At 42.7% G+C, this 18,060-nt stretch overlaps 1 protein-coding gene across 8 annotated transcripts in view; it reads right to left on the reverse strand.

The window, feature by feature from the left end:
- The window catches only part of LOC119450179 (tudor domain-containing protein 7-like), a 129,095-nt gene that overhangs the window by 99,194 nt on the left and 11,841 nt on the right, over positions 1 to 18,060 (reverse strand). For 7 of the 8 annotated variants that reach the window (XM_049665687.1, XM_049665689.1, XM_049665690.1 and 4 more), the window contains 2 exons: positions 13,670 to 13,818; positions 2,230 to 2,650 (listed from right to left, as the gene is read on the reverse strand). In XM_049665687.1, coding sequence (XP_049521644.1) covers positions 2,230 to 2,650; positions 13,670 to 13,818 — 570 coding nt within the window. The remainder of the gene's footprint in view (positions 1 to 2,229; positions 2,651 to 13,669; positions 13,819 to 18,060) is intronic. The other variant, XM_049665691.1, reaches the window with a different exon arrangement.

Below are 18,060 nucleotides of genomic sequence, written 5' to 3' on the forward strand. Positions count from 1 at the left end.
CATATTTGATTCATATTTGAATATTTTGATATTCGCACACCCTAGGTGGCAAATCGGTGAAGACTTACAACCAGTAATTTTTTGGCATTCAAAAATAAACACTGCCTGATAATTGGACTCCACGCAGATCACCAAATTGCCTGAATAATCAGGAGTCTGAAATACTGTATTTGCAGAAAATAAGTTACTTTATTCCACTAAGTGACCACGAAAAGTGTGTCATATTCTTGGATCGTCTTTTTCGGGGATACCTCCAATTTCACGTGACTAGTGCAAGACGTATCAGCTTCTACAAGCAACCGCATTCTTGGCAAAGTGCCACAATGCAGCAACGTTGCCGCCCATCGATGTGTCCGATGCTAGTCATGCGAAATATTGTGAAAATTAAGGTACCTTCAAAAGTAATCATCCAACACAGCCCAGGTTTGTCAATGCATTACTGTACGCAGTTATGTTTGGCGTATTAGTCGAAGACCTAATGCTAGGGTCATATGGGGTCATGGGGCTGTTAACTTCAGCATTCCTATGGGAAAGTGTGTCATCATTGTGCGTCATTCAGTGAAGGCAAATTGGTGCAGTTCGTCATGAGAACAACACAAGTTTCCCAGGACTTCAGTGATAAATTTTAACACAAGGGGCGCTTTAACCTTCTGGCAAGCTTGGATCATTGACCTCTAACCGCTTGTCAGTGAAACAATGTGTCTGGTGCACTGCTTCCCCCTTTCCAGGATCAGCTCGGGGGCACCGTGTGTACCTTCATGTGAACCTTCTCTTCCTCAAAGGGCATGTTTCGGGCCGATACAGAGCACCGGATTGACCGATGACATGAACTGTTTCCCTAACAAGTAATGTAGGGTAAACGGAGGGTTTTTAGGAAGCCATCTTGCATGCGGACAGGTGTGTAAAGTGCTCCGACATCATGCAGTAGTGCGCTCTCCAGAACAATGTAGCTGTTCTTCTTTCTGGGGTTTTACGTGCCAAAACCAGTTCTGAATATGAGGCATGCCGTAGTGGAGGGCTCCGGAATAATTTTGACCACCTGGGGTTCTTTAACGTGCACTACAACGCAAGCACACGGGCGTTTTTGCATTTCGCCTCCATCGAAATGCGGCCGCCGGGGCCGAGATTCGATCCCGCGACCTTGTACTCAGCAGCGCAACGCCTTAGCTAACTGAGCCACCCCGGCGGGTACAACACACACAATGTAGCTGAATGCTATGAGTTAACAAACTTTTCCCTGTACTTCTCCCAGTACGAGTATGCCTTTACTTGTAAATAAGCCCCCCTTGCCTTTAATATTCCTATGTAAATAAACCTACGTAAATAATACCATGTAAAAAAATTCTTCTCCGTCGTCTAGGCGACCCCCGCGTCCCCATTGATCCAGCACGCTGCCTACTGCCACCACTTTTCTATTGTTCTCCTGTTTCTTGTACGTTCACTCACTTCGCATCTCCTCCACTAGATCGCCCCCATCACTTTCCCCTTGGCCAGTGCCAATCATTGAGAAGCACGCTCACTGCCTAGCTTGTCTGCGGGATTCTCCGGCCAACTGCATTATAACTGGTATTTCGACTTGCGTGGCTGCAGTATAAGCAATACGCATATACATCACGTTCTATGGGAAGATAAATGGGAGTAAGAAAAGACTGCATTACATGCTGTCTTGCGCAATAAGCCGTTACATCAATGGTTCTCAGAACTGTATTAGTAAATCACCCTTCTGCAATACCAAAAACTCTCTAACCGTAAGAAGATGCTTGGTAAGCGAGAAAAGATGCAAAAACGAAAGACTTCTCGCAACGCTGCCTTGATTTTCTCACACCACCTCGCGGTCATAGATTTTGATGGCACCTGCTATTCACACCAGCTCACACCAGAACTTTTACTGAGCAAAAACGGCCCAAATACAAAGAAGTATTTGGAAAATTTGTGATGTCACACTGACATACCAGTGCTGAGGTTTCGGAAAGAAATAAAGAAAATTAAACTCTGTCCTTCACTTTCTCTTCTAATAATCAACCTACAACGGCAAATTTAATTAAAATAATTTTAAAAGTACTTTCTAAATTGATTTACTTTGCATTTCTTTTTAGTGTCCCTTTAAAACCCACCTACACACAGCGAAGTGGTACACCACGGTTGCAAAACAGGCTGCACAATGCGCTGCAGTAAGTACATGGCCAGCACTGGTTTGGTCCCTTAAAAAAAGATTAAATTTTTGCACACCTTTTCTGCTAGCCTCACTGGCAGTGGCTGTGGTCTGCGATGATGCCCAGGACTGCTTGCCAGTGTCTCCTGCACCAAATTCCCAGAACTCAGCTGCACTTCTAGTTGACGGCTTGTACGTGCTTTTCGACCAGCTGTTGTCCAGCTCCTGCCAGCTGCTGCGCTTGTTTTCAGACTGCTTGTTTTCAGACTGCTTGTTTTCAGACTGCTTGTTTTCAGACTGCTTGGCACTGGCAACAGTTGACGACTGCCGTGCCACAACTGAAGTTACATCCCTGGGCTCACTCTCTTTGCCCCAGCCCTCGCGACCCTTACTTGGGCTTCTGCTGAAGCTGGCAGAATGCGTAGTAGCTGTTTGGAACCTTGGCGGGGTTTGGTACGTCGATCGGGGCTGGTGAATTGCAATGGAACTGAGTGTTGTCTGTAGTGAAGAGACATAACAAAAAGACTGCAGTTACATAAACAAGTAGCGAAAATCTTTAAAGCAAATCATGTGAGCCAGACTTGGAACAAGTTCCAATGCAACAATCTAAACTGACAGACAATAGGCTCACGGATGATTCATTTTTAAAAACAAGTAATACATAATTGTTAACTTTGAGTTATTGTCTGCAATCTCAAAAAGACAGAAAACTTGTTCCATCTTTGCAGTGAGCGTAGCTGCACGTGCTGCGTGTGGCCTCCGAGATGAACAAAAAAAAGAATTAAAATTAAATTATGGTGTTTTACGTGCCAAAACCACGATCTGATTATGAGGCACGCCGTAGTGGGGGACTCCGGAAATTTCGACCACCTGGGGTTCTTTAACGTGCACCTAAATCTAAGTACATGGGTGTTTTCGCATTTCGCCCCCATTGAAATGCGGCCACCGTGGCCGGGATTCAATCCCGCGACCTCGTGCTCAGCAGCACTGGATTCCGAGATGGCAGCAGTGTGCTGCATAGCGTAGTCTACCGCCGCCGCCACAGGGTGCCTCGACGAGCCCTTTCACCGTCACGACACTTAACTTTTGGCAGGGGCTTTGCCCTCTTGGCTTCTCCACTGTATAGCCCCCAGAGTGCTAGCAGAGACGAAAAGAGAGAGAAAGCTTGGTATCGGTGCAATAACTCCACTTACAATGGAAGGACTTTAAAATTTTTCACAGCATGAGGTTCATGAAATGACGTCCATTAATGGTGAGGCCATTGTACGAGTAGTTAGAAAAGCGTTTCAGGACCCCTTTCATGATCAGAAGGAAATGCCCCAACGACTCAGCATGTTTGTACAAAATCGTCAAAATTGTTTCAGGGCCTCTTTAAAAGTCATCTGCATCACACACCACAATGTAAATCTTTTTGCTTATACTTATTAGTCAGATCAAAACTAGAATATGAATTCCCCATCTAGAATCCCCCTAAAGATCTCCCACAAAAGATTTTGAATCGTTTCAAAACAACACCATGTTTTATTCTTTCCTTACACTTCTATAATTATAACATCAAGATTCCAGTCTTAAAAGCGCAATGCAGCTTAGATACTCTGCACTTTCACTGTTGCGTTGCCACCCTCTAGCTTCTCCATAAGTTCTTTCATTCTGCACTTACATTATCCCTGCCATTTACATCTCATCAGACAAGCCATACCTCACATGTTGGTTGTCCAGGTGCACCACACTAAAAAATTTTCATTTCATATTAGCAGCTTCGCATACATATTCTATGTGGACAGAATTGAGCAATACAGGAAAAGTCAGATTAGCTACTACCAGCGAGCAATAATAATAAAGGGAAACAATGTTCAAGTACACATAGCGCTGCACTTAACCTGTTCACACATCACTTTACAACAAGAATTGCTAGTCAGAAAGTAGAACCTGCATCAAAACTGTCTTCATCCTTGTGCAAAGTGATCACATTGTCAGAATGGTTGGGTTAAAATTACTTTTGTCTTTCTGTCAAGGTTGCTGCCAGCATAAGGCATGTGCATGAGCTGCCTGCACGTGCACATGCATATGCCCAGAGGTTTGCCTCTAGGCTCTACTCTCCTCTTCAAAGGTGCAAAGGAGACAACGCGTCCTGTCCAGCTATGAACAGGACTGACTAAGCTCGAAATGCATCACAATGCACCAAATTTTCCAGTACGGCAGAGTCCACAATAAGTTTGTCATAAAACTCTTGTACCGCCTGTCCTGCTCAAAAAATAAGCTTTCAAAAGCAGTGGAATGCACGACTACAATGTATGTATGACCTAGCTCACGTCTAGCATCATTCCTTCCTAGAAAATGCATCGCAACTACAATAAAAGCCGTGAAGTGCAAGGTGGCCACCTCAAAGTTACAAGCACCTGCCTACGGCGGTGCTCTTCTGCACCTGCCTGTCCACTGCCGGGAGTCCCAATTATACCAACTCTAGGGACTTATGCCTAGCTTTAGAGTTAGGGTTAAACCAACTTGGTGATCTTGCTTTCTTATGGTAGTACCTAGGAATCTTTAAAGGGGCCCTCAAACACTTTTCTAACTAATTACAGAATGGCCTCACTATTAAAGGACATCGCCTCACGAATCTCCCCAACACAATAATTTTTCATATCTTTAAAGTATATTTGTTTATTTATTTATTTATTTTACCCTAAGGGCTGATTGGCATTACAGAGGGGAGTGGGTTGTTATACAAAACATAGTTGAACAAAAAGCAGTCAGTACAGTTAATTCATACAAATGAAGTTCGTAATTATACAATGTACACAGAAGAAATTGAACAAAAAAAAAGCAGCAGTCAGTACAGTTCGTACAAATAAAGCTCGCAATTATACAATGTTAGCTAATGCATCATGAAACATGTGATTATCATTATTAGTAACAATGTGAACGGGAAGTTCGTTCCACTCCTTTGACGTACGAGGCAAAAATGAGTTCAAGAAGGTCTTTGTGTTGCATAATGGAATACCTACTTTGTGACAATGATCGATGCGGCGGGATATGTACTGTGGACGAAGGAGTAGTTGGTCATGTAGAAAAGAATGGTGATACAACTTGTGAAACAGTGTTAAACGAGAAACTTTTCTGCGAGATGCTAAAGAAGGAAGTGCTAGGGAAGTTTTCATGGCGGAGATGCCCGCAGTTATGTTATAATTAGACAATATAAAACGAACGGAGTTATTCTGGACAAGTTCAATGGAAGTTACTAGAGTACCATAGCTGGAGTCCCACACGGCTGTAGCATATTTCAGTTTAGGGCGTATTAGTGTCTCATAAAGCTGCAACTTTAAGCCACATGGGGCAGTAGAAAAGTTACGCGTAAATAGCCAAGCAAGCAGTTAGCATTGTTAATAATGTACTCAATAGGTAGCGACCAAGTTAGATTAGTCGTGATGTGAACTAGGTACTTGTAATAGTTGACAGAATCCAAAGGAATGTTATTAAGATAATAAAGAGGTGAGCTAGTAGAAGTTCTAGATACACGCATGACTTTGCACTTTTTTAATATTTAGGTCCATTAACCATTTTGCACATCAGTTAGATACAGCGTGAAGGTCAGATTGCAATACCTTAATGTCATCATCGTTAGTAATTTCTGTAAGAATAACACAGTCATCAGCAAAGAGATAAATGTAATACCCGTGTCACACGGGCGTTTGGAAGGCCTTCCAACCAATAATCAGTTGACTCAAAGGTCAAGTTCGAGCTGCTACACGGGCGGTTTCGAAGGGCGCCGAGTCTATCGAGTCAACGGAGCACCCTACAACTCTATCGAAATCTCGATGGCCTTTGAACAACGGAAGCGGAAACAGCGCGAACATGCCCTCTCGTTCACAGTGTGCTCGTACTCCATGGTTAGAAATAACAAATCAAACCAAAATGCTCTAAAAATACTATATATGAGTGTTATTAATAATTCAATAAAGTATTTTTGCCACTTGATATGTGCGAACTGCACATACTCTCGACAACAGTGACGTGCTTGTGTTAGTACACTCTCCCTCTACTCCATGTGCTGCCGGCTGCCGTCATATAACCGCAATTTCGCCGTATAAACAAACATAAAAGAAATTTTAATGCTTTAAAGGGGTCTTAATTTTGTTTAACTTTTGGTGACATGGAAACGAAAATAAAGATCCGCAGCACCACATAATTTTGCGAGAAACGCCTGAACCTCTCAACGGCCTTTCAAAAGTGCCGTGTAGCAGCGCGAGAACTCATTTGAGTCGATAGAGTTGTGGCGTTTCGAAGGCCGTCGACTGGAAGGCCTTCCAAATGTGACCGTGTGACACAGGTATTAGATGATATAACTGATAAAAGGTCATTAATATAAATGAGAAATAACAGGGGGCCTAAGACAGAACCTTGCGGAATGCTGGAATGAACATCGCAAAAAGAAAGTATGGCCACTTGCAGCAACAAATTGTGATCTTTTAGTAAGGAAACATGCAATCCACTTTAAGACGTTACTATTAAGATTTAGTTGGTGCAATTTGTAAAGTAACAGTCTATGGCAAACCTTATCAAAGGCTTTTAAAAAGTCGAGGAAAATGCAGTCGGCAAGCGTTGATTGATCAAGGATCTGATGTAAGTGATTAGTAAAGGATATTAACTGTGTTTCACAAGAATATGTTTTCCAGAAGCCATGCTATGCTGACGTGAAAAATGAATTAGATTCTAAAAAATTGACTAGGTTAGTAAACATTATGTGCTCGAGCAGTTTACAACAAATACTAGTTAAAGAAATAGGGCAGTAATTAGTTGAGCTATTTTTATTAACAGATTTATGCAGTGGGACGACCTTCCCAATTTTCCATTGTCTAGGAAGTATAGAAATACTATCCAGTAACTGTTGGAAAATTTTAGTATAATGGAACTGTAACCAATATTTTTTTTCCAGAAATTTTGTGTTAATACCATCATAACCAGGAGAAGAATCATTCTTAAGTGCTTCAATCAGTCGTACGACACCAAGTGGTTCAACAATCACTGGTGACATAGGTAAATAATTGTGTGAGCTCACAGTAGGTAATTCATTATGGCTATCCACAGAAAAATCTTTAACAAAAGATTCCTTAAGAACAGTGGGCAATGGTTTTCACTTATCTGGTTACCGGATGAGTCAATCAAGGAAATATGGTTGTCGGACGGTGGGTTAATGACTCGCCAAAATTTTTTTTCGTTAGTTTAACATAGACGGCAAAACGTAAATAAGAAAGTTATCTTTAGCGGATTTGAGCGCACCTATGTAGATAGGTCGATGCAGATTTGTAAGCAGCCCGGCGGGGTTGGTTAGTAGGCAAACGTCTGGCGGCACGATAGAAACGTTTCTTTCGGTTAGATAGACGTTTGATATAAGCATTGTGCCATGGCGCATGTGCGTTTGAAGTGATAAAGCGACTAGGGGTATATTTCTTTGTTAGACGTTCAACTTCAGCTACAAACATCCCAGTTCGACTGCACTGAACGGGTATCAAAATTGCTTAAAAAGATGTCCAAGAAATGTGCAAGTTCACTGTTAATCGTGTGAAAGTTTTCTTTTTTGTAGTCCCGTATCACTTTGTTTTCTTTTTCTAAGCAGAGTTAGATGTAGTTATCACACTGATGATCGGCTTTCTCTCTCCTTTCGTCTCCACTAGCACGCTAGAAGCTACTACAGAGAAGGTGGCAAGGTTCTGCGCAAAACTTGAGGCTCTCACGGCAAGAGCGCTCGTCGTAGCACCCCGGAGCGGCCACAGCATCGACCCTGCGCAGCATGCAACTGCTATCTTGGAGGCAGCGCAGCTATGCGCAACTGTCGTGTGTAGACCAGCAGTGCAAATATGAAATGCTTTTTCTGTCTTTTCGGGATTGCAGACACTGTTACCATTCCCTTATAGCTGCGATGCCCGGACCACGTGTAGTCAATTCCGATTCACTTTGAGCTCCATGCTCGGACCATATGCAAACACATCGTAATCGGCGTGCTTAACAATCTTGCTCGTCAACATGAATAGACGTGTCAGTCGCGAGGGTCAGAGACGAAACCTGTCGTGCCGCCCTGCAACCCTTCCTCCCTCGCTGAGGACGTTCACCCCGTTACGATCACCTACCATCTCTAGTTAGTCTGGTTTGCCCCGTGTCCTGCAGTGGGGGAAGAGGAGAGGGGGATAGTGCCCGGATGGTGGAGGGTATAAGAAAGCCAGCCAGCAGACACGTGGGGAACACTCTTGATCTGCCCTAGCGTGCAAGTGCATGCACGCTGAACTTTTCTTGTCTCGTACCTTCGGCAGTTCGACCGCCCAGAGCTGATGGGTGAGACGAGTTCAGGGACCCCAGGCTGCAATGGGTCATCGGCCTCGTGCGGCGCTAAAATGACGTCACTTTTGGGGTGTTTCCAGGAAGCACCAGCGCCCGCCCGGACTACGACGAGGCTTGGCACTGACTGCGACATGCAAGCCACGAGCCTCCTTCCAAGATGACAGCAGCCGCCACCTTCCCTTGAAACGGTGGCTTAATTCCGCGAAGGCCAGACTCCGGACCCTGTCAAACTGACCATCACGTCGAGAATTCCCGTGGGAGCCCCATCAACGTTTGATTCCCAAGTTGCCACCAGTTGCCTGGTGTGCGGGAGCAACCAAGCTACACTGGAGCCGGAGCCCGACAGAACGGTGCCACATCATGAGCAGAATCTCACGAACTGATCGAAGTTTGTGATTGGCCAAGAAGAACGGTAGTGAATTCCCTCATCGAGTGAACGGGGGAAATTAACTGCACAAAAATCAGAGCTGGAGTGTTATAAGAGGCTCCACCATGTAGACGCTCGGACATGCAATGACATCGCGTGTAGCATGACACCACCCATGGAACCTTCGTGGCCGATCGAACCCTCGGTTGCGAAGTCTCGGCGATGCGTTCAAGTGAAAAGGAGACTAAGCATTCGCTCCCCACTGCCGGCGCTTTTCATGGTAGTGCCGCCCCACTGCGGGCGACACTATCAGCCGTGGGGCAGAGTGATGTTGGAGCAAGTAAAATTGCATTTTGGAGCAGTTTGGAGCAGACAAAATTTCATTTTTGAGCAGATGGGAGCAGACTAAATTTCATATTGGAGCAATTAGGAGCAGATGAAATGTCATTTTGAAGCAGTTTGGAGCACGCCAATCTGAATTTCGGAATAATCGAATATGGAATATGGCAGCACACTTCAAAAACATGACGAAACACAGAATAAACCAGCCTGAGTGCTGTACTGCAACTGTCTTAAGCAAAATCTTAAGCTGAATTGTGAAGCAATTACCCTGATCCTCAAACAGTCTAGTGCATGCAAATTTTGGTAATAGTGCCTGTATATTTTTAATTAGTGGTAGCAATCACAAAAAAAAATGCATTCTGCAATAGTGAGTCCGAAATCTAAAAAAGTAGCACAAGACATTTTCCTTTAATGTCTCAACAATGTGGTTGAAGTGTTTGGAAATGCACTTTAACAGGCTGTACGGAAAAGCCCGACTTATGCACTACTGTGGTTTATTGAAAGCCATTTCTACATGGTAGACCAGAGCGATTTCAATGCACGCAATGTTTAACTTTCTGGTATAACGTAAAACTATTCCAATCTGTTTTTATGCCAAATCCGCCATCAGCCCTTTGTGATAGACTGAAATGGCTCAGGCCTCGCCCACATGGGCATAAAAACAGATTGGAATAGTTTTACGTCACACCAGGCCCTGGGCACAGACGCCCGCCCGCTGAGCCTGCTGCACCGCACGCTTCCCTAATATCTAGTTCGCTCACAGCGACCTCAGCCCACTCAACTGTATTCTAGTACACTCTAAATACAGCCGCCCTGGCCGTTCCGACAGCAGCGACAGCGGGGAGTGGCCGCGAGCGTGCCGGCCTTTAGGCAGAAGCATCGAAAAGTCCTGTGTTATAAGCGCGAAAATTACGAGGAACTGTGCGGAAGGCACTGTTGCATGGTGTAGCAGAATGTGAATGACTGGTCTTTTTTTCAGAGAACGAATCCACTCACTGTTTGCGGCCACTCCCGGAACACACATGCTGAAGCAGTTTTGGCGCAGAGGGGCGCAATTTCGTTCAATTTTCTGTGTTTGGCGCAGTTTCGCACAAGAAATTGATTTTGTATCAAAATGGTGCAGAAGTCCCACCCCTGTGACAAGCCATCGCAGGAAAGCTCGCTGTCAAAATGTTCACACTCGTAGATCTTATCAATGATCGAGCACTGGCAAGAATGATGGCCGCAGTAGTGGAGTACGGATCCATATGTGCCGTAAAGTACGCCAGCAGCATACAGTTGTCAACATGCCATCATGGTCACGGCCAACCCTGGCAAGTGGGGGTCATAGCAAAACTGGCCAATCAGATATGTTGCATATGTATGTCGCACACAGCCGAAGTAATCGAAATCTCAGAAAGAACACTACAGATTCTAAATAGAGGTGCCTTCTACACCCTAAAGGGTGTGTTGCTTGAATGCTAATTGCATGAACTTCGATAGCTATCTTGAGATAGATGAGTACTGTCGGAATTCTTCCGTCTTCGCAACACTGCAAAACTCTGATAAACATTGCTTGCAGGTTAAGACCTTGAATTTCTAGAGGCGATTGTGCTCAGGTCAGAGACAAACGAACAGAGGTTCGAATAGAGGTGGTGCTGCGAGTCTGACAGAGGCCCTATCCGTCAACAAGGGGAAGCGCATTAGCAGGGTTGGGAGCGGCGGTGAAGGACAAATTTAAAGAGTGGCAAGACGTCACAGAGTCGGATCAAAATGACGAAGAGTTAAACAGATATTTGCATTGCACTGGCATTGAAGAGATTGGAAACTGTTTGCATGGTGGGAGACACGCTGCAAACAAATTCTCTAGACTGATTTCAGTTGCCCAAGGTACCGTTCGTATACCAGCCACATGAGGAATCAATGCAAAAAACTTCAGTACAACTGGTTACATTTTTCAAAAGCAGAAGATATGCCTAAAGGCCTGGTCATTAGCAATAATATTTTGCTGCTGCATATGTATAATTCCGACAGGATTCACTGATGCACCGCTTTGCATTGTTTTGTACATGATCATATTGGCACATGCCATCACATATGAGCCAAATTAAGACATCAATATTAAGACAAAAATAAAAAAAATAAACACATTCTTACAGTAATGAAATAAAGTGGCCACAAATAAATTCTGGAACATTCATCATCATCATTCACAAATTATACTGTGTGATAAGGCATACTGCCAAACTCCCCACTAGTGGTTCCCATTTATTTCTTCAATATTTGTTCAAGCAAGTTGAATATTGTTCTTTAGTTTATTGCATAATTAGTCCAAGTAATCAAATTTATACTTTCAAGTATCCATGGTTCTTAGATAAATGCTTTAGGCCAACACGGATGCTGCAAAATTTTGCAATGTTTGTGAAAGTAGAGCTATACAAAGCAAGGATAGTAGTTTTATCGGCAGTATGAACTTGTAAACATTCACTTACTGACTAAATTAACAAGCGCGGTGTCACACGCAGACAGATAAACATGAACACATCTCACTCGATCACCGCAACAGCTGCAGCGGGCAAATTGACCTTTGTGCGGTCTCTCACTTCAACGCAAAACTAAACATCGAAAGCACAGCGCGTACGAACCTACCGGCACTCGGCGCACTTTGTCCACATCGCAGATCGCTTATAAGATACAGCACCCACGTAGCCATGCCATAAGCAGCAGTTTCCTGAGTAGAACCCACCCTCCCTCCCCTCCCCCCGTGCCTCCTGCGCACAACAAAGACAGCGCATTCCGCCCCGCCTTCCTCCCTCACACAAGAAATTGAGCCACTATCGTCAGCTCACCCTCGCAAGCTTTCACTCGCACATACAGCATACGGTGCACGGCAACAATGTTATAGTGTTTGGACTTTATACAGAACGTCACGGTGACAGCAGAAATGCGCCTGGAGTGTCCGTGTAATTGCTACTGCAATAATAAAGCAATAAAAATGGCATGTTCCATGTGACAATATGATTGCACATGAGTGTTACCCTTGCATGTCACCAATTTCTATTTAATGATAGCTTCCAGTGAAAGTATTATGACAGTCCTGAAAGCCAATAGGCAAGCGCATTTAAATTTACATTCACACCAAGCTTGAGTTTCATCACTGTACGTTTCAATGAATACTTAAAATTCAAAAGTGAGATGAAACGGCTAGCGGCGAGTACAGGAGTGTTGTGTTTACTTATGCATTCGCGATATATTGTCGCACAACTGTTTGGAAAGTGTAGTACGGTCATTCATATTACATTTTAATGCACAAGCATGTTGAACAGAGGATGTACGTTCCTTTTTAGTTTCTTTTTTTTTTCTTTTCCTTTGAACAGCAACTCTAGCAGAAAACCTGACAGTGAAATCTGCCTCTTGCAAATTATCTTCAACTTCTTTTTCTATTCCCTCCTACCTGAAGAGTTGGCCGGTATTCTGCCTCTCTCGGTGGCAGTCACCAACCTTCTTGCTGTTTTCCTCTCTGTTCACTGTATGTATATGCCTGTGTTTAATACAAAATACTAATAATCTGTGTTTGTTTGCCTTGCATCTTCATAATAACCGAGAACCCGACCACGCTTCGTTTAGGCTCAACGAACAGGTTCGGGCGGGGCTCATGCGGGCCAAGGCATGGCGCTTACGGGCTCGGGCCCAGCCCAGGCCTGAAAGACTGGCCTGTGCAATGCTCTAGTGGTAACTACCATACAATCTGTAATACCACTGCATGCTTTTAAGGTTCATTGAGCAGCGCGGAGTTTGCACACACTGCATGCCAATGCAGGTGGCATGTTTTTATGGAAAATAATACTCTACGCGGCCTGTTATTACAGCTTACTTGGTCTCAACAGATGGCCGTTGAGATCAATATTCCTTCACATACCAAGCACATACTCTTGCTGTGGCACTTCAGGTTATGCTTTTCTAATGTGCATGTCACACAACAAAACCTCGGCTTTCGCATGGTGTAACTACATCACCAACGCAAGTCAAAAGCTGTCAAATGCTCGACTACGTTAACAAAAATTATTTGGATTGCCAAAGCATGGTGACCTCAATAAAACAAAATTTAGCTTAGACAAGTTTGTAGCTTGCAACTTTGTTAGACTAAGGTTTGAGCACACTTCCATAAGTCAAGGAACCCATGAGTTTTTGAAAAAAAGAAAGGAAAAAAAAAGGACATGAGCCCAAACTGCAGTTTCTGAACAGCTACACAAATAAAATTTTCCTCTGCCATGAAAAACTGTATCTGCCATTTAAAGTAATGAAATGAAATTGCAAAATGCTTATAAATGCAGAAAAAGCATTCATCTGAAGAAAAAAAAGATAAACTCAGCAGCTATATAACTTCCGCAAAGTTGAATGAACTAGCAGACCTCCCAACGCACTATCGAAGTGATGCTTGGCACAAAAAGAATTCATCCCTGTCGCTGAAACAAACAAAACACTGATGTGCTCACTTTGGCATTGGCTCCTATGTCCGAGGACTGGCTGGTGGTTGAGCCTTTCCGAGACCAGTTGCCTGGATTAAGCACTGGCCTGGTGGATGTTGTGCCAAAGCTCCTTTGCTGTGGTGGATGGTAGAGCTCATAGCCTGGTCGTCGCTTGTCTGATAGGAAAGGGAAAAAAAAAAAAAAACAGAGCCACGACTCAGTGTCAGCAACAACAGTCTGACAGTATCACTGAATAAACTGATCACAAACAAAGGCATAAGAAGCATTACAAGAACTGAGGTGCAATACAAACAAGGATAAAGAACAAGGAGAGGTACTAGCTCTTCAGAAAAGGTCACTAAAGAGGAATGCTAGGCCTTAGGCAGATAAAGCATTCTTCCAAAACTCCATTTTGTGTTATTTTCAAGACTAGAGATAGCTACTATAAGAGAACTTCAATTTTTACATTTCGCGCCGAGCATTAATGCTGGTTAAGTCAGTGTCACGTAATAGATTTCAATGTATTTTCCCGTATTTGGTCTGCTGTGGTGCAGCAAAATTTTTCTAAATTTGTTTTAAGTTCAGTATTTGGCTCCTTTAGAATGATGTGTAGCTCGTCCTTACCAATAAAAAAAAATAATAGGTCCAAACACAAGCCATGTGCACAAGAAGCCAAAAAGGAAAAAGAAAAGCCAGGGCTGTGCCACAACGTTATCATGGATGTGCAGTTTACTGTTCAAGCCTGATGGCTTATGCCGCAGCAAATGAACCCTCATTTACATGAGGTTTCACATCTATCTGCTGCACACTAACATTATGGAAGATAAAAATCACAAAAAAATTATTTCTTATTCATTTTTTCAATTTTTTCTGTTCCTTCATTGTTTCACATCTATCTGCTGCACACTAACATTATGGAAGATAAAAATCACAAAAAAAATTATTTCTTATTCATTTTTTCAATTAATTTTTTCTGTTCCTTCATTTGAGAGATTGCTTTTCATGCTTGCAGTCATTCCGTATGGCCTGGTGCATACGCAAAAAAAAGAAGTTTCTTTATAACTTGCAGGTCATGCATGATTGGCTGATGTATAACTGCACACCATTCTTTATGTAGCAGGCCTCAAGTATAATTCACTGGACTTTGATCTTCTGTCAACCATTTTATTCCACGTACTTGCTCATCCAAATAATGCACAGTGGAACGCATATCAGACCGGAAGGCCTTTTGCGTTCTTGAAGCAGAGTGGCGATCTGCTCTTGCCGATAACGAACGGCCGCAGTTTACACAAGCCATCCATATGCGCAGCAAGCAAGACGGAGCACCCTGCTCATTTTTCCTCCATGGCATGTACTGCCCTTCAGACTCAATATCTTGTTTAACGGCATCTGCCAAAACAATTCCATTTCAAGTTTGTCAGTGTTAAATACTTACGACGCGAGAAGTGATCGCGTATTCATTAGGAGAAGCGCACTTGTAAGGGCGCGGCATGGCACAGCATTTAATATGTCGAATACATCGGTGAAAAGGAGTTCAGTGTATGCATAATACATTGGTATAATATTGCATAGAATTTTCAAAGGAATTTTACAACTGTTCGATATAGACAATAATTCTATACAGCCGAGTTTGACATATCCAGGATAGACTGTAGTAGGCACAAAAGCAATTAAGCTGTAACTGCACGTCATTTAAAAAAAAAAAAAAGGATACCCACAAATGCTAGAAGCGAGCAGACGAGTGCTGTGAGCAATGTTATGAATGCAACCATTCCTCTCCAATGTTACACATGTGGCTTCTATATTCCAAATATTACAATCAAATAGAAGCAGAATGCAATACTTACAAATGGTATACAATGTATAGGTATTTCTTTTACCATATACTTGTGTAGGCAGAAAAAAAGAGGAGAGAGAGAGAGAGAGGGGGGGGACCTTCATTCTTCAGTCTGGTCATACACATTCAAAAAATACTAGAATGAGACCGGGTAATCAGGACACAACACTTAGCAGAGAGCACGAGAGGAATGCTCTTACCATACTTTTCTGTGCATGCCGATGCAAAGTAATCGATGAAAAGGTACGTTTAGAGTTGGTGATCAAGTCGCACGTAGACTTTTAACGTTGAAATGCCACTTTATTCATCTATAAATGTGCTCAGCCCTGCCATGAATTTGCACAATGGTTTAACGAGGAAACAGCAGCGAAAGCTGTATGATCGAACACACAAAACATTATTTCTCGGAAGGTTTGCTTAGCAATGGCAACTATGCCAGGTTGCCTTCACAAAGGTCAGGACCTGTTTAGTATATCGCTACAAATGCAATTTTATACTTTTTTTTCCAAAGGTTATACTTGTGCATGTGTGGGTTAGTATTTGCAGGGATGGGCTATGTGTGTAAAAATATAGTATATTTCTTACAAGCCTGGTTCACTGACATTATGGCAAGCAGTAGCTTTGTATTCATGCGAAATAAGACACAGTACTTGTTGCATTAAGCATATTCTGCCTCAATCTCTCCTTGTCTTCTAGCTAGGCACCTTACTTCGTTTGCCCTAATCTTTCACGACACAAACAAATGAAACACTGCACAGTCTATCCTTATGTGCAAGCAATTTATACACACATACACCCAAGTGCAAAGCTTCAAGGCCCAAAATAAACAACAACGATATCATTGCGGCCAATGCATCTATTCAATTTTATCTTTTATTATCTTTTATTTTATTAGTTCAGTGGTAACCGAGCTAACTGCGATCCATTGTAACAGAGCTAACTTCGTTGCCTTGCAGGGGCATGCAGTGTAAGACGTGTACAGTTAAACCCTTTTCCCCAATTAATTTCTAGTTGATAGTGCTTCTGTTGTCGCTTTCTTCATCACACTGTTAGTTTTAACGATGAACATTTGATGAATGCACGTGCAGTGCACTTGAATACACTCAGCCACTTGCCAATTATATGCCTAACAGATTATTATTCTTAAAAAGATTATTATTATTCTTAAAAAGAAAGAAGAGAATTTACTACAAGTACACATACTACTGGCAATGCAAACCAATGTCGAGATATCTATGTCTCAAATTGTTCTCTAGCGCACTTGCACATACTATTAATTTTGCAGCATAGCTACAAGAGGAAAGGCCTTAAGAGGAAGCTTTAGTTCTGGACCTATCTAAATAGTACATGCAAAAGGAGAAATCATTTTTATTGACAGCAGCTACATCGAATTTGATGAGGTTAATTGTTACATTTAAAAGAAAAACTCATAATATAGTGACTGCTGGGAGAGAGTTTTTTATTTGGGCATTAATTTTTTTAGTAAAAAGTGATTTTAAAAACTTCAAAATTCAAATAAATGAAGCTACCACATTTACAACTCTGTAGCTCAGCATTAAAAAACAATACCCCAATTCTGAAAACTGTCTTTAATAACACATCCAAAGCAAATAAAATTTATATAATATACACCCCTGTGAATTATATTAAGTTGTGAATAGAACATTTGTAAAATTTTTGTAAACATTGTAACAAATTCATGTATGCTGTCAATTAGTACATCAATTTTGTCCACTATAGATGCTCTAAGGCACAGGTTCTCAAGCATCTTGGTCCCAGGGAACCCTACCCACCCACCCCCACCCCCAAAGAAGAGTGGCTAGGCGTAACACACGTTTTGGACCAACGGTGGTGTTGTGCAGGCTACTTTGACGGCGACGTGCAACCCACATGGTCCAGTTCAAACTGGGTGCAATCCTTATGAGCCTAGACAAGACAGCATCGCATCCAAGGCGTTCAGAGAAAGAATGACAGTTTTCATTGCTTATCCCACGAGGACACTTGTGACATTTCATCAAAAGAGGACTTAGAATGAGTACAGTAAAACCTCGTTAATTCGAATTTCATAGGACCGGAAAAAAAATGCTTACTACGTCAACACGCTTTTATTTACTGAATGAATCAGCAAATTCTGTTTCTATTTTGCACAAGAGCAGTGCGGAAGCTGCAATTCTTGTCACATCGTGACTGATTAGCGATCGCAGCGGCGAAGGTTTCGCACCTTCCTTCGCAGCGCGGCCACAGTCCACGTCTTCATTTGAGCCACGTTTTATTGCGATAGCAATTACAGTCACCGTCCCATTTTCCAGATTTCGTGGGGACTGAAAAAAAGTCTGAAAAATTGAACAGTCCGAAATACTCGTTCACCCTAAAAAAAAGAAAATTTAGTAGCCTTAGAGTGGCATAAAAAACTCTTTAATAATGCACTGCCTCATACTACGCTTGGAGGCGATCAGATTTGCTTGGATTTGCGGAAGACTGACGTCCTCTCCCCATACAGGCGACAAGAGCGACATGAGCGATCTCCGGTAGCGGAGATCGCCATGAAGATCAATGAAACGAGCCTCGTTACTTCGCACGT

This window comes from Dermacentor silvarum, chromosome 4, assembly GCF_013339745.2.
Source record: "Dermacentor silvarum isolate Dsil-2018 chromosome 4, BIME_Dsil_1.4, whole genome shotgun sequence".
NCBI classification, from domain to species: Eukaryota; Metazoa; Arthropoda; class Arachnida; order Ixodida; family Ixodidae; genus Dermacentor; species Dermacentor silvarum.